The 13,234-nt window shown below is 29.3% G+C and overlaps 2 protein-coding genes and 1 long non-coding RNA gene across 3 annotated transcripts in view; all 3 read left to right on the forward strand.

Moving 5' to 3' along the window:
• The window catches only part of LOC127288171 (headcase protein), a 145,953-nt gene that overhangs the window by 63,601 nt on the left and 69,118 nt on the right, over positions 1-13,234 (forward strand). The window lies entirely within an intron of this gene.
• LOC127288192 (uncharacterized) overlaps positions 1-13,234 on the forward strand; it is a 56,974-nt gene that overhangs the window by 11,083 nt on the left and 32,657 nt on the right. The window lies entirely within an intron of this gene.
• LOC127288172 (facilitated trehalose transporter Tret1-like) lies at positions 3,372-5,677 on the forward strand. The gene is made up of 6 exons (XM_051315478.1): positions 3,372-3,508; positions 3,768-4,124; positions 4,268-4,524; positions 4,695-4,946; positions 5,019-5,190; positions 5,271-5,677. Exons 1-6 carry the CDS (start codon positions 3,460-3,462, stop codon positions 5,549-5,551), a joined length of 1,368 nt encoding a protein of 455 aa, XP_051171435.1. The 5' UTR covers positions 3,372-3,459; the 3' UTR covers positions 5,552-5,677.

Below are 13,234 nucleotides of genomic sequence, written 5' to 3' on the forward strand. Positions count from 1 at the left end.
ATAGGTATTGATAAATACGTCCCATCAATATTATATGGTTACCACAACCATATCTTTAGTTGATACAACCATAGTATGGTTGGCCTAACCAAAGGTTAGGTTGTCACATCAAAATGACGAAAAATTGCAAATTTGATGTGTCAACCTGACCCTTGTTTGCGCCAACCATACTATGGTTGTATCAACTAAAGATATGGTTGTATCAACTAAAGATATGGTTGTGGTAACCATATAATATTGATGGGACGTATTTATCAATACCTATGGTTGGCCCAACCATTCCTTTTTCTCCGTGTAGGGAATAAAATAAGAATTTTTAGATAGTAAAGTGACTATTTTTTATCCTAGGGACGAAAATTGATATTTTTAACCCCTTTGTACTAAAAAGGGTTTCTTATTAAAAAAAAAAGAAAATGAATATCTTAAAAACAGTAGATGTTAATTTTCACTTTTCAAAATGCAACGAGAAATTTTAAACATAAATATGCAAATTTATATTTGACATTTGAGCCCAAAGTCTGAGAAATGTCAATTAGCAATAATCTTCAAAGCGAGACATTTCAATAGAGACTTGTCTCTTTTGCTACTTGACGTGTCTGCTATATTTATACGAATATGAAGAAGCGGAATTTTCTTCTCTAATAGCAAAAAGGGGTAACTCTCACACACAAGAGCGACGATAATTAGCCCTTAACGTATATATATATATATTTTCCTAGTGATCTTTTTGCTTGAGTTACTCGCCAAAATTTATCTTTTCTCTCTCTCTCACTCTTCCGCTCGATTTTCCACGATTTTCATCAAAGTAGGTGTATTTAGCTTGAACAGATTTACCACACGCTTTATATGCTAATTATATATATATATATCCTATATAGCATGTCTCATATGGTGCCATTGAAATGTCCGAGAATTAATTGAAACGTTATCGCGCGCCTCTTGCAACTGATGCCGAGAATAACGAGTTCATTTCTTCGACTCAAATTTCTATAAATATATTTATAAATTTTGTATGAGAATTAATAATATCTACTTCCTGTGCGTAATTTTGATGTATATTTTCTTCGAAGTACAATTAATTAATATATAAATTAATGTATTATTAATTGTTTATTAATAATGGTAAAAAAATAAAGGAAATCTTATTTTAAGAGAAGGAATAAGTCTTATTTTGAGTTGCAAAATTTTTAAGACAGCCTTTGTTGAATTTTTTTTAAAAAAAATTTTTTGCATTACTTTCAATGATAATTTCAGACGTGTCTTAAAATACAATTTTCTTGTATTTTAAAAATCAATTTTTGAATTTATTATTTTCTTCTAAATTTACTAATTGCCGAGCAATTTTAAGAAACTTTTTTTTTTTGTATAAGAGCGAAGGCAAGAGTAAAAAGGTTCATTTTGTATTATTTGGGTGTTCGCATATTTATATGCAAATACACTTTCTTGTGGTCGCAGTGGAACTGTAGAGATGGCTTAGGGATGAGGCGAAGAGAGAGAGAATGAGTGGTTAGGGTGGATTTCGAAAGGGCTATTAAAGACTCATTGGCACTTAACATTTTTCAAAAGGGGCTTGTACTTTCCATCAGAGGTTCTTCTTCTCCTCATATACCTTATTTCACTAGAAAAAAAAGAGAAATTTATTACAAAAAATAAATTTTCCCCAAAATTATTGTATTTAATAAAATAATTTTTTTTGAAAATGACGAAAAAATTTACAAATTTGTGATTTAAAGGGGAATTTTCATCTAAGAAACAAAAAAAAAATAAATAAAAAAGACATTTTTTTTAAAAACGTTTGTCATGAACTTTTCTTAATAAATTGAATTTAATGATTCAAGGTCAAGAAATAGGCGAAAGGGTAGCAAAACTTCGAATTGGATATGATTAATCATATCCGTCCTTTATAAGTGCTTTTAACCTTTAGATGTCGAATTGAAACAATTATTATTATTGTATATATTATTTTATAGCGAATCAAATTATTTATTAATTTTTTCTTATGAATACAATTATTTAGCAATTAATTTTATTTTATTATTTTGTTTATCAACTACAAAAAGTTCCAATTTTTCGTAGAATTGAAATTATTTTTTTTTTGTGAATAAAATTAGAAAAAAAAATGCCGAATATTCGAATTCCATTTCCCGCTGATAATATTACGTGAGAGTATAGTGGAATAGGAGAAAAAATTTAATTAAAATTATTTAACCCAAGATATAGGGAAATGACGAGATATAATTTATGGCCGTTAAAGATGAATCACATGAAATATTCATAAATAATGTTTTAAATCGCATTCGAACGTATATAAGAAAACCAGTTATTTTATACTGGAGAGACTTTATGTGCAAAGTTTACAGGAATTCCGTGATGATGCTTATAGTTATTAAAACCACACCCGCTGGATAATCGTTTCATTCCTTTGGCGATTTGCATTTCACAGGATTATGAAAACACATCGTTAAGAAGGAACGATCGGTAATTTTAGAGAGAGGCGTTGCGATGTCAAGCGCACATATCTTTCGTGTGCGCGGTAGCTTAATAGAATTTGAATATCGTTAGTTGAAGTAACCAGGCGTAAGGCAAGGGACCCCCGAAACTTATCCTTGTTATGAGAGAGAAAGAGCGAAAGAGGGATCCCTTCCTCGTTCTGCATATGACGTCTTTGGGAATTATGTGCAAAAATTATTAGAGCGCAAAAGTCCCATGAATTCCACGGTCCCATGAAGTTAACCAAAAAGGAACACACTGTGCGAGTGCAAAAAAAAAAATTTTTTTTTGTTGAAATTTATCGCTATCGTTTCGTGTTAATTTATTCCATAATTGTTTGATGAACAATTTTTTTTTACAAGTGTAAAAAAAAATTTGCGGAACAAAAAATTTGATAATTAAATATGTTTTTTTTTTAAACTCTTTTCTCAATATTTAACTATAATTATATTGCTAATTTAAATACTTATTTTCTTATTTATTTGTTTTATTATTATTTTTTATTTATATTTTTATTATTAATTGCTGATTACAGTTTTCTTTTTAATTGATGTTAATTTAAAATTTCTTTTTCTATTTTTGTTTATAATTATTAACTTAAAAAAAAAGCTTACAGAAATTTGTCTTTTTTGATATAAGTAGAAAAATTTATTTTCATTCTAGAAAAAATATATTTTAATTCAAACATATAAATAAGTTTCGAAAACAAAAATTGTTTTGTTTTCTAATAAAATAAATTTTATTAATTTTGATAATTTTTAAAATTTAATTTGATAAAATTCAAAATGATTACGAATTTGTTAGAGATTAAACGTAAAAAAAAATTGAGAAAAAATGAAAAACAAAAAACAATGTTCAAGAGATATAAACTAACCGCAAATTTGACAAACTGTGTTCAATGTAATTCACAGTCTTCTCTCTTTTTGACTTTTATTAATTATATAAATAACTTAAGAATGTTTTAAAAAAATGGAAGATTTAATTAGAAGACGTTTGCAGTATGGAGCTGCTGTTGCAGGTGCTTTTTAGTTAAAATGAAATTTTCCTTTTTTTTATTTATATGTTAATATTTTTTTTTTTGTCATTTCTTTTCGTTAGTTCTTTTTATTATTTCTTTTTGTTCTTTCCTTTTATTATTTCCTATTTCTTCTTTGTTATTTCTTATAAAATAAAATAAATTATTCATTAATATTAAATTCTTTTTAATTATAAATTTATTAAATTAAATAAATAAATTACTAAAATTTTAAAATTAATTTTATATATATATAAAATAGCATGTCTGGGTGGATTCTGTTTGGGATGCTGTCTGGGATGGAATTCCCCTTGTTCGGAGCTTCTCAAACAAAATTACAAATTTGCAACTTTAGAGAGAAATTTAATAGGAGCCGCTTTACCATTGGGATGTCTTTTGGGTGTGATTATTGTACCATTTCTTGTTGATAGAATTGGTCGAAAAACAACAATGCTCATTATTATTCCACCTTTTGTTTTTGGATGGTTATTAATTATTTTTGCATTTTCACATGTGCCTCTCTATGTGATTGGTAGATTTATCACTGGATTTTTTAGTGGCATGTATTGTGTCTTAACACCAATGTATTGTGCGGAAATTAGTGAAAAAGAAATCAGAGGTATTGGGGCTAATTTTTTGTTAATTTAACCAAAAAAAAAAAATTTTTTTATGTAAAATTAAAATTTGTTTAAATTATTCTAATTTAGATGAAGGAAAATAAAATGAAAATTAGGAATTAAAATTGCCTTTTTTAATATACAGGTACATTGGGAGTTTTCTTTCAACTTTTACTTGTCATTGGTATTCTCTTTGCTTTTTGTACCGGATACATGAATGATGTCATGTGGATATCAATTTTAAATGGAATAACGCCCATTGTTTTTGGCGTTATTCTATTTTTCATGCCGGAAAGTCCTTTGTATTTTATAATGAAAGGAAAAGATGAAATGGCTATAAAAGCAATGGAAAATTTTCGAGGAGCAAATTTTGATGTTGGCCCGGAAATCAGCGAATTTAAAGTTAGTCAAAGTAATTTTTTTTTACTTTTATTTTATTTTTCTCATTTTCAAACGAGTTTTTGCATCAGTTAAATATTTTTAATAAATATAATAATTTTAATATTTAAATTAATTTAAATTGATTAATTAAATTAAATTTTTTGACTATTTTTCATTCTGAATAAACATAGAAAATTGTTGATATCGACAAGGAGGAATCAGTGGGTTGTAAATATTTATTTAAAAAATCTTTAAGAAAAGTTCTCTGCGTTGCATATGGTTTAATGATTGCCCAACAATTGAGCGGTATAAATGCAATTATTTTTTATGGTGTCACAATTTTTGAGGCAACCGGCACTGAAATGGATTCATTGACACAAAATGTATGCGTGGGAATTGTTCAAGTTATTGCTTGCACTGTTTCTGCACTTATTGTCGACAAGGTTAGATGGAAAATTGATATTTATTTATAAAAAAAAAAAGAAAACAATTTTTAATAAATAAAATTTTTCTAGGTTGGACGAAAATCCCTTATGATTGTCTCAGAAATTATTATGTGTTTCTGTCTCGTAGCTTTGGGCATTTTTTTCTCTATACAAAAAAATAATCCCGATATTTTGACAAAAATCAGTTGGCTTCCTCTAACTTCCTGTAGTCTTTATATTTTTGCATTTTGCATTGGAGCAGGTTGTAATTTTTCTTTAAAAATATTAGTTTTGCAAAAATAATTATAGATTAATTTAAAAAAAAAAATTTTTTTTAATTAGGTCCAATTCCATGGTCGTATATGGGTGAAATTTTTCCAACAAAAATTAAAGGCACAGCATCATCAAGTGCTGCACTTCTTAATTGGTTTCTTGCTTTTGTGGTGACAATATCTTTTGAAAGTATCGCTGAAACAATTGGCAATCACACGACAATGTTTCTATTCGCTGGAATTTGTCTTTTTAGTGTAGTTTTCTTATTTTTCACAATGTTGGAAACTAAAGGAAAAACATTCAGCGAAATTCAACAAGCCTTTGGTACCATTGAAAATGAATTAAATTAATGACTATAACGAGGAAAACATTTTTAGAATTAAAAAAATTTTTTAAATCTTTTTGAACATTGTATATATATATATTTTATATTATAAAGAATTTTATTTTACAATGAATATTTATTTTTAATTAATATTTATTTGCAATAATATTTATTTGCAATTAATAATTATTTTTTTTTCTCTTAATATAAAAAGCGCAAGAGATTATTTGAATTGTGATTGCAGCTGCCATTTCTGAGGGAGAAAAATTTATAATGAGAATGTAATAATTGTTATCGCATTTGCTATTATTAACTGTTTTATAAATATATAAAATTTTCTAAATGTCATATTTGCAGAGGATTGTCGATTGATAAAAAAGAGAAGCAAAAAAAAAAAAAAAAATTGTGAAAAGGGGAATTTGTTTCTTTATTATAGAGTGGGGTTAATGTAAAATATACATATATATTTGTCAGATGTCGACAGTTCTCGCAAAGCGTTCACTTTCATCGATTATGCAGTCAGATTTATATTTATGAAGCGTATCTCTCGTGAAGAGAGATTCATCCTATACGATGGTTACTGTCATAAACCTCCTCAGGGTCGACGATTCTTAACCTCGGCATCCGCGTATCTCTACGTCCTCGATGGCAATGCTCTTATAAAATTTTCTCTCTCTATCGCGAATTGCTTTTTTTTTTTAATCAATTATCACATTTTTCTACAATTTTTAAATTGAATTTTTTTTTTTTATTAATAATTCATATATTAAATTTCTTTGTTATTATTATAATTATATTTAATAATTTAATTTTTATTTTCTTTTTTCGAAAGAAGAAATATTTAATAATTAGATATATAGAATGGGAAATATGAAATTTTTCTTTTATATTTAATGGTCAATTTCTATAACTAAGTAGTCGACTTTCTAATTTTCATCCGGATGCCATTTGTAGGTGTCACTTAGTTGATTTAAGGGTGATTAAAATATTGTAGAATTTATGGTGCACATAAAATTCAACGTGTGTGTCTATTGTCGTTTGTTTATTTCCCATGTACGGTGTATTTACGACGTCTTTGGCAAAAACAGCCGCTTAATGATCGTCATTTTTTTTTTTTTTTTTCAAACTTGACAAAAATTATGCCCCCGCCAGTGAATCATCTTTTTTTGATACATTTTATCATTACGTTACTGATATTTGAAGAAAATAATAATTTTCTGACATTTTATTAGTGTTGAGTAAAAAAAATTAATTAAACAAATTAGCAAGATAGAAAAAAATTTTGTTTTTACTGCTTTTGAAAAATTCGAATTTCTTTTGCTGGGAAAAAAATAGAGAATTAAATTAATTAGAATTTAATGTAATTACAATAAAAAGAATAAAAAGTTGATGAGAATAGTGATTCAGGAGTAAAAGAATAAAAAAAAAATGGTGTTTTTAAGTGGTTTGGGTCATTGGAAGAGAGTTCGTTTTCTACCTCCTCTTATGTAGGAGGTACAGTTGACTAGTCTCGCAATCTCACCAGAGTTTTATCGACTCTCCACTGCTGTATTCATTGACGCGTGCAAAAACTCGTGCACTTTCGGGTTGCAACGACAACGACCAACGTAGACATTTATATATATATATATATATATATATATATATACGAATCGTGTATAAAGTGATACGGACCAAAGGCCATTGACCTGTAGACGACGATGTGATAGTTCTAAGCTGCAAAAAGAAATAAGGTGGTGGGGTGAAAGGGGGGGGAGGGTCACAGAAACGGGAAAATGTCGCATCTAAGTACCCACTCATTAAAACTTATCGCTCTCAAAGTGTTACAAAGTTACATATACGTACCTCCAGTTTCCACAAATTATTATTTTTTCCATTGATTAAAAAATATTTATTTAAAAGAAAAATATATTGAAAAAAAGAAAATTCATAGAAATATAAATTCGAAAATTTTTCGAAATGGAATTTTATTTTTTTGAAAATTTTCCCCCTTTACTGTAATAAATACGGCCCTGAGAAAATGCATATTTCGAGAAGTGCATACACACCAATTTACATATGTGTGTGGGTTTCTTTCTCTCTCTCTCTCTCTCTCTCCGCCTTGTCATTCTCTCGAATACGAAAATGAAGTGCAGATTGCATGTGGGATTGAAAAGGGAGGGATTGTAAAAAAGAAAAGGGTTCACAACTTCAACTCTTGTTAGCAAAAAAAAAAAAAATTTCACACACTACGAAAAAAGGAAAAAAATTTCTATTTTCTTCTATAGTTAAAATGGGGGAAATAATATTCTTTGATAAATTCAAGTTTAAATGGAAAACGAATCTCTCTCTTATAACAAGTGGACGCGACTCTCATTTACTTTATTCCATGGTGGATTCGGACGCAGGTGGAAATACTCGTTGCAAACTAAATGTATGTGAGAACCCGACATCTTGGCGGAGAATGTGCCACTGACAATTTCCTGGAGGCACTGGAGCAACCGGTAAACCACGCATACAGCAGCTACTTTCTATTTGTTTCCCCGTCAATTAGCAAAAGCGACCCTGATTCCCAGTTATATGTGAATATATTTATATTTATTCAAGTCGCCCATTAACGGACATAAATATAATCCTATATATATATATATATATAAATTGCATGCAAAGTCAAACTCCTCGACCTCTTCATGTTAGAATTCAAGATGGGGCCCCCAGCGATCGGGATCATCACAATCAACTCTTCACGATATCGTTTTCAAACTCCAAGGGTCTTTCTTCCCACGAGAAAGAAGCCATCTCATTCTCTCTGTCTCTCTCTCTCTCTCTCTCTCTCTTGCTCCCACCAAGTCGAATCGTGAAAAACTCGTCTGCTGCATGACCGTTTCTGCTTCACTTCGTCCCTCAAGTTTCTCATGGTTTCATTTTTTGCAAAATTCATTTGGCGACACGAAACAGCAGTCCCACATCTGCTCAGACAATTTTCTGAGATGTATATATATATATATTTTTTTTTTTAAATAGAAGGTACAATTTTGACTCCAGAAATAGTAAAATTTCCATCTGAAATAGTAAAAAATTATTTCTAAAACATAGTAAATTTTACTATTTCTGGAGTAAAAGTTGCCAAAAATGCGCAGAAACTGTATGGACAGTTCCGGTTTTACTTTTAAAATAGTTAAAGTTACTTTATTCGTTTTTTTCTGACGCAACGATAGGCCTTCACAGAAAATTACAAAAGTCATTAAAATAAGCTGCAACGCTTATTATTTTAATCCAATTTTGCTTATTTTAATACATTTTGGTATTAAAATAAGCAAAATTGGATTAAAATAATAAGCGTTGCAGCTTATTTTAATGCCTTTTGTAATTTTCTGTGTTTTTATTTCTCTCACAAGAGTTCAGTTTTCTTTTTTAGTTTTCTCTCTTTTAAAGACAAAATTTCGGTTCAATGAAAAAAATTTTTTTTTTGATTAGATCTTCGCGTAAAATTGAGAAATATTTTTATATAGAGAATGAAAAATTGTAAAAATCCAAAAAGCGTTGATAAAAAAAAAATAAAAATGTATTTGTCTCGAGTTTTGCAACATGTATATATGTAGAAGAGAGTAAATTCTGAGAAAATGTCTCTCTTTCAAAAGATTATACTTTCATAGCTCTCTTGGTTTATCTTTTCCCCTATATATATATATACGTTTTGCATGCCGTCCTCTCGTTTCCGCTATACGATCGAGTAGCCTATAGCAGCGTTGGTCTGATTCCCTATCAAGTTCCATAAATAAGCAACAGTAGAAATAAATTCATATCTCGTTGGCCAGTGGATAATAGCGGACGCAAGCGCGCGATAGCCAAGCATCTCATATCACCTACAATGTTGCGCTACCGCAGCTCGTTTCATTGTAACCGATTCTTCGAAATATATTTTTTTTAATCTTTCTCTAATTTCTCCTTTCAATTGTATTTTTTTCCCCCTCTAAATAATATTATCAGTTATACATGAAAAAATAATTGTTTTGTAATCGAATATATATATATATATATATAAAAAGAGCATGGAAGTTGCTTCTATATCACAATGTAAATTGTGCTAAGGTTGCATTAATTTTTACTATAAGTTACGCAAAAAAAAAAAAAAAATTATTAATTATTATTTGTATTATTTCTCTATGATTTTGTATATTGTTCTGTACACTGAAAAAAAGATTTGGTATTAACAACCAAACGTTTGGTTGGTATTTAAGCAACCAAATTTTTTTTGTTGAATCAACAAAATTTTAGTTGTCCCAATCAAACTTTAGTTAGGACAACAAAAATCCTTTTTTTCTAATTTTGATTGTGTCAAACAAATTTTGATTGAGACAATTAAAATTTTGTAGATTCAACAAAAAAATTTTAGTTCCTTACACTCAGAAAAAAGATATGTTTGAACCAAATGTACCATTTTTTTATATTTACCCAATTTTTTGGTTAGTTCAAACAAAATTTGTTCAATTCAAACAAATATTTATTTGATCTATATAACTGTTTGGTTTATCTTAATAAATTTTTTGAACAAAGAAAAAATTTGATTGAGCTAAATAAACGTTTGACTTATGCAACCAAATGTTTGGTTAACTGTATATCAATGCATTTATTTTGTTGATTTAACCAAAATTTGGTTGCTTCAAACGAATTTTTTTCTGAGTGTAAATACCAACCAAACGTTTGGTTGTCAATACCAAACCCTTTTTTCAGTGTATGATTATTTCTATTATTATTTTTATTAATAATTGTATGATAATTTGTATTATTATTTCTATATGATTATATTTATATGAATTATCAATTATAATTATTCTCTAATTGTTATGTAGTATTTTTTTTATTATTAATGTTGTATAATTTCTCTCAAGTCGCGAGAGTGAAATATGAAATGATTTTTTTTTTTTTTTTTATGTCGCAGAGGACATTTATCATTGGATCAGAAACTGTTATTTTGTTATATAGCCATCTTGGCGATGAGATACGATAACTTTTTTTTCGCCCCTCTTCGTCTTCTCTTCCCATTTTGCATGCTTAATAATCTCTTTCGTTTTATGTTCCAGGTAAGACATACCGACTTTATCAGCTCTGGCGTGCGTGGTTGGTTTTCATATATACACATGAGAAGCGCCTTGACCGCTCGATATATCAGGTATTTCGAGTAGATTAATTAAATTCCTGCATGCAAACTCTCTCCCTCTCTCTCTCTCTTACTCCCATCACCATATGTAAAACTAGATTTCATTAAACATTTTTATAATTAAGAGGCCAAAAAAAAAAATTCGATTTTTATTCCTTTGTAGAATTTTACGAAATTTTCATACCTTGAAATTAGAATTTTAATTAAAAAAAAACTAGCTATGGAAAAAATCTTTAGAAACGGTTGCTAAGGTAAAAAACAGTCGTGGAAACGGTTGCTATGGTATCTAATGTCGTGGAAACGGTTGCTATAGTAACTGTTGTCATGGTAACGGTTGCTATGGTAACTAATGTTGTGGAAACAGTTGCTATGGTTGCATCTCTGGCAACTTTTACTCCAAAAATAGTAAAATTTACTTCAGAAATAGTAAAAATTACTACGGAAACAGTAAAATTTACTACAGAAATAGTCAATTTTACTATTTTTCGAGTAAAAGTTGCCAGAGATGCGCAGAAACTTCGGACAGGTCCAATTTTACTTTTAAAGTAGTAAAAGTTACTTTATTCGTTTTTCCATTTTTCTCCGTGCATGGCCTGGGCCAGAAAATCCTTAAAAAACTGATTTTCTGTTACAAAAATATCCGTTTTTATTTTTTAATTTTTGCCAAATAAATCATAGCTAAAATTTTGATGGGAACACACATGTGTGAACAAATGAGAATAGTCGGGGAAAGAGGGGTTAATATTCGAAGAAAATACATGTCCAATTATTGTTAGAACTGTTTTTTTTGTAAATAAAACGCACTTTTGTCGCCTCGTTCTCTCAGACGGTTTTGTGGGCATTTTGAATGTGCGACAATCGCACATTGATATCTTGAGCGTTCCATTTACATGGGCAATGAATCGGATATATATATAGTGTTTCCGTGAGTATGTACGACTTGACGCGCGCTCTTGTATATACCGTTCGACCAGTGCCAATATACATTTAAATCGTAGCTGTTTAATAGGGTGAGGTTACTCTCTTCCCCCTCATTTAGACGTAATTTGCATTCAATGTAAATTTCTATATGTATATATATATTTATGTCTATACGCAATTTTCGCACAACTAACCGTTTTCTCTTATCGTGTTGTTGTTGCACTTTTTGAAATCTACAAACAATTCTGTCGACAACAAAATTGTAACATGATCCTTTTTAATTATGTGGCAAAAATAATTACAGGGGAAAATAGTGATTGGGAGTGATAATAACATAAATTTTATGTATTAGTCGTTGCAAGGAAAAAAATTTATTGTAGCAACCACAAGTCCAATTATATAGAATAGACAAATTGTAAAAATTGTGCTGTAAAAGAAAATAGTGTTTCCAACAGGCAAATCACAAAACAATTTGTTTTTTTTTTACAAAAAATTTCGCGTGTGCCAAAAAATTTTGTTTTGTTCACAAGTTTGATTTGTGTATTTTTTTGAAAATCAACTGTTTTATGGAGACTACAACTGCAGTTTGTGGATAACACAAGAAAAATTTTTTCCTTGTGTACTCTCTAAATATGAATCAGTGAAAAAGTCACTGGTCTCAAATCAGTCGCTAAATTCTAGCTATTTGAATCAGTGGTTTTCACTGACAGTTAGGTGACATTTCACTGGACAATCAATTACTTTGACTGTAAATCAGTGAAATTTTACTGACCAGTGACTTTTTCATTGATTCAAATTTAGAGAGTACGATGAAAATTTTTTCTTAATTATAACTTTAGACTCATTTTACCTTCTAATTTTGTGATTCCAAACACAAGTAAATAAAAAATTCCTTGTTTGTAAATATACTCTTAATTTTTGAGAAAGAAGCTAAAATGTACTTTCAATTTTCTCTCTTTCTCTCTCTCTGTCTCTTTCTCCTTTTAATTCGAACATTAACTTATTTTGCAACTAAATTTCTGTCGTCTGGAAGTTAACTCGAAACGTGATGAGCAAACTTGAAAATAAGGCTGGTAAATGACTCGAATGAATGGCTCTTCTTCACGTAATCGTCTTTAACTAGATTTTGCCGCGCGCGCGTTTCGTTCATGTTCTCGTAAAAAGATTTTTAATTTTCGTATATGTATATATATAGTTTTCTCTTTTCTGCAAGCTTATTATTTTTTCTTCTTTATCCTTTTCCTTTATTTTAAGTATACCGACTGCAGTTATATCGGGGTACTTATGCAAATATATCCTGGGTTTTTTTTTCTTTTTTTTTTGTATCTTCTTTCGCACCAATTTTGTAAAGGAAGAAGGGAGAATGAGAAGCGCCGGACCGGTTCGTATGCGGGGCAAAATGAAAGACGAATGTTCGGTCAGCAGGGCGTTGCAGATTTTTTTTTTTTTTTTTTTTTTTTTTTGAAAACGAAGAGGTGTACATATAGGTGCACACGATCATGTACCAATACTTTTTCGCCTCGGGCAATAATGTCATGTTACTGTGTATATATACGATATAGGCGACATTTACTTGAACCTAACGAACCGGTTCTCTAAACGGTTCTGCAAAACGCAAGAAAAATGGGGGGAAGGCAAAGACCCCGT

Source organism: Leptopilina boulardi, unplaced genomic scaffold (assembly GCF_019393585.1).
Source record: "Leptopilina boulardi isolate dan_hultmark-lab unplaced genomic scaffold, ZJU_Lbou_2.1 LbouV2_38, whole genome shotgun sequence".
NCBI classification, from domain to species: domain Eukaryota; kingdom Metazoa; phylum Arthropoda; class Insecta; order Hymenoptera; family Figitidae; genus Leptopilina; species Leptopilina boulardi.

What these genes read in the sequence shown, in the direction of transcription:
- LOC127288172 (XM_051315478.1), top strand. Translation starts at nt 3,460, where the DNA reads ATGGAAGATTTAATTAGAAGACGTTTGCAGTATGGAGCTGCTGTTGCA. An exon ending in TAGTGAAAAAGAAATCAGAG is followed by an intron (nt 4,125 to 4,267) that starts GTATTGGGGCTA and finishes TTTAATATACAG; the next exon opens with GTACATTGGGAGTTTTCTTT. An exon ending in CGGAAATCAGCGAATTTAAA is followed by an intron (nt 4,525 to 4,694) that starts GTTAGTCAAAGT and finishes GAATAAACATAG; the next exon opens with AAAATTGTTGATATCGACAA.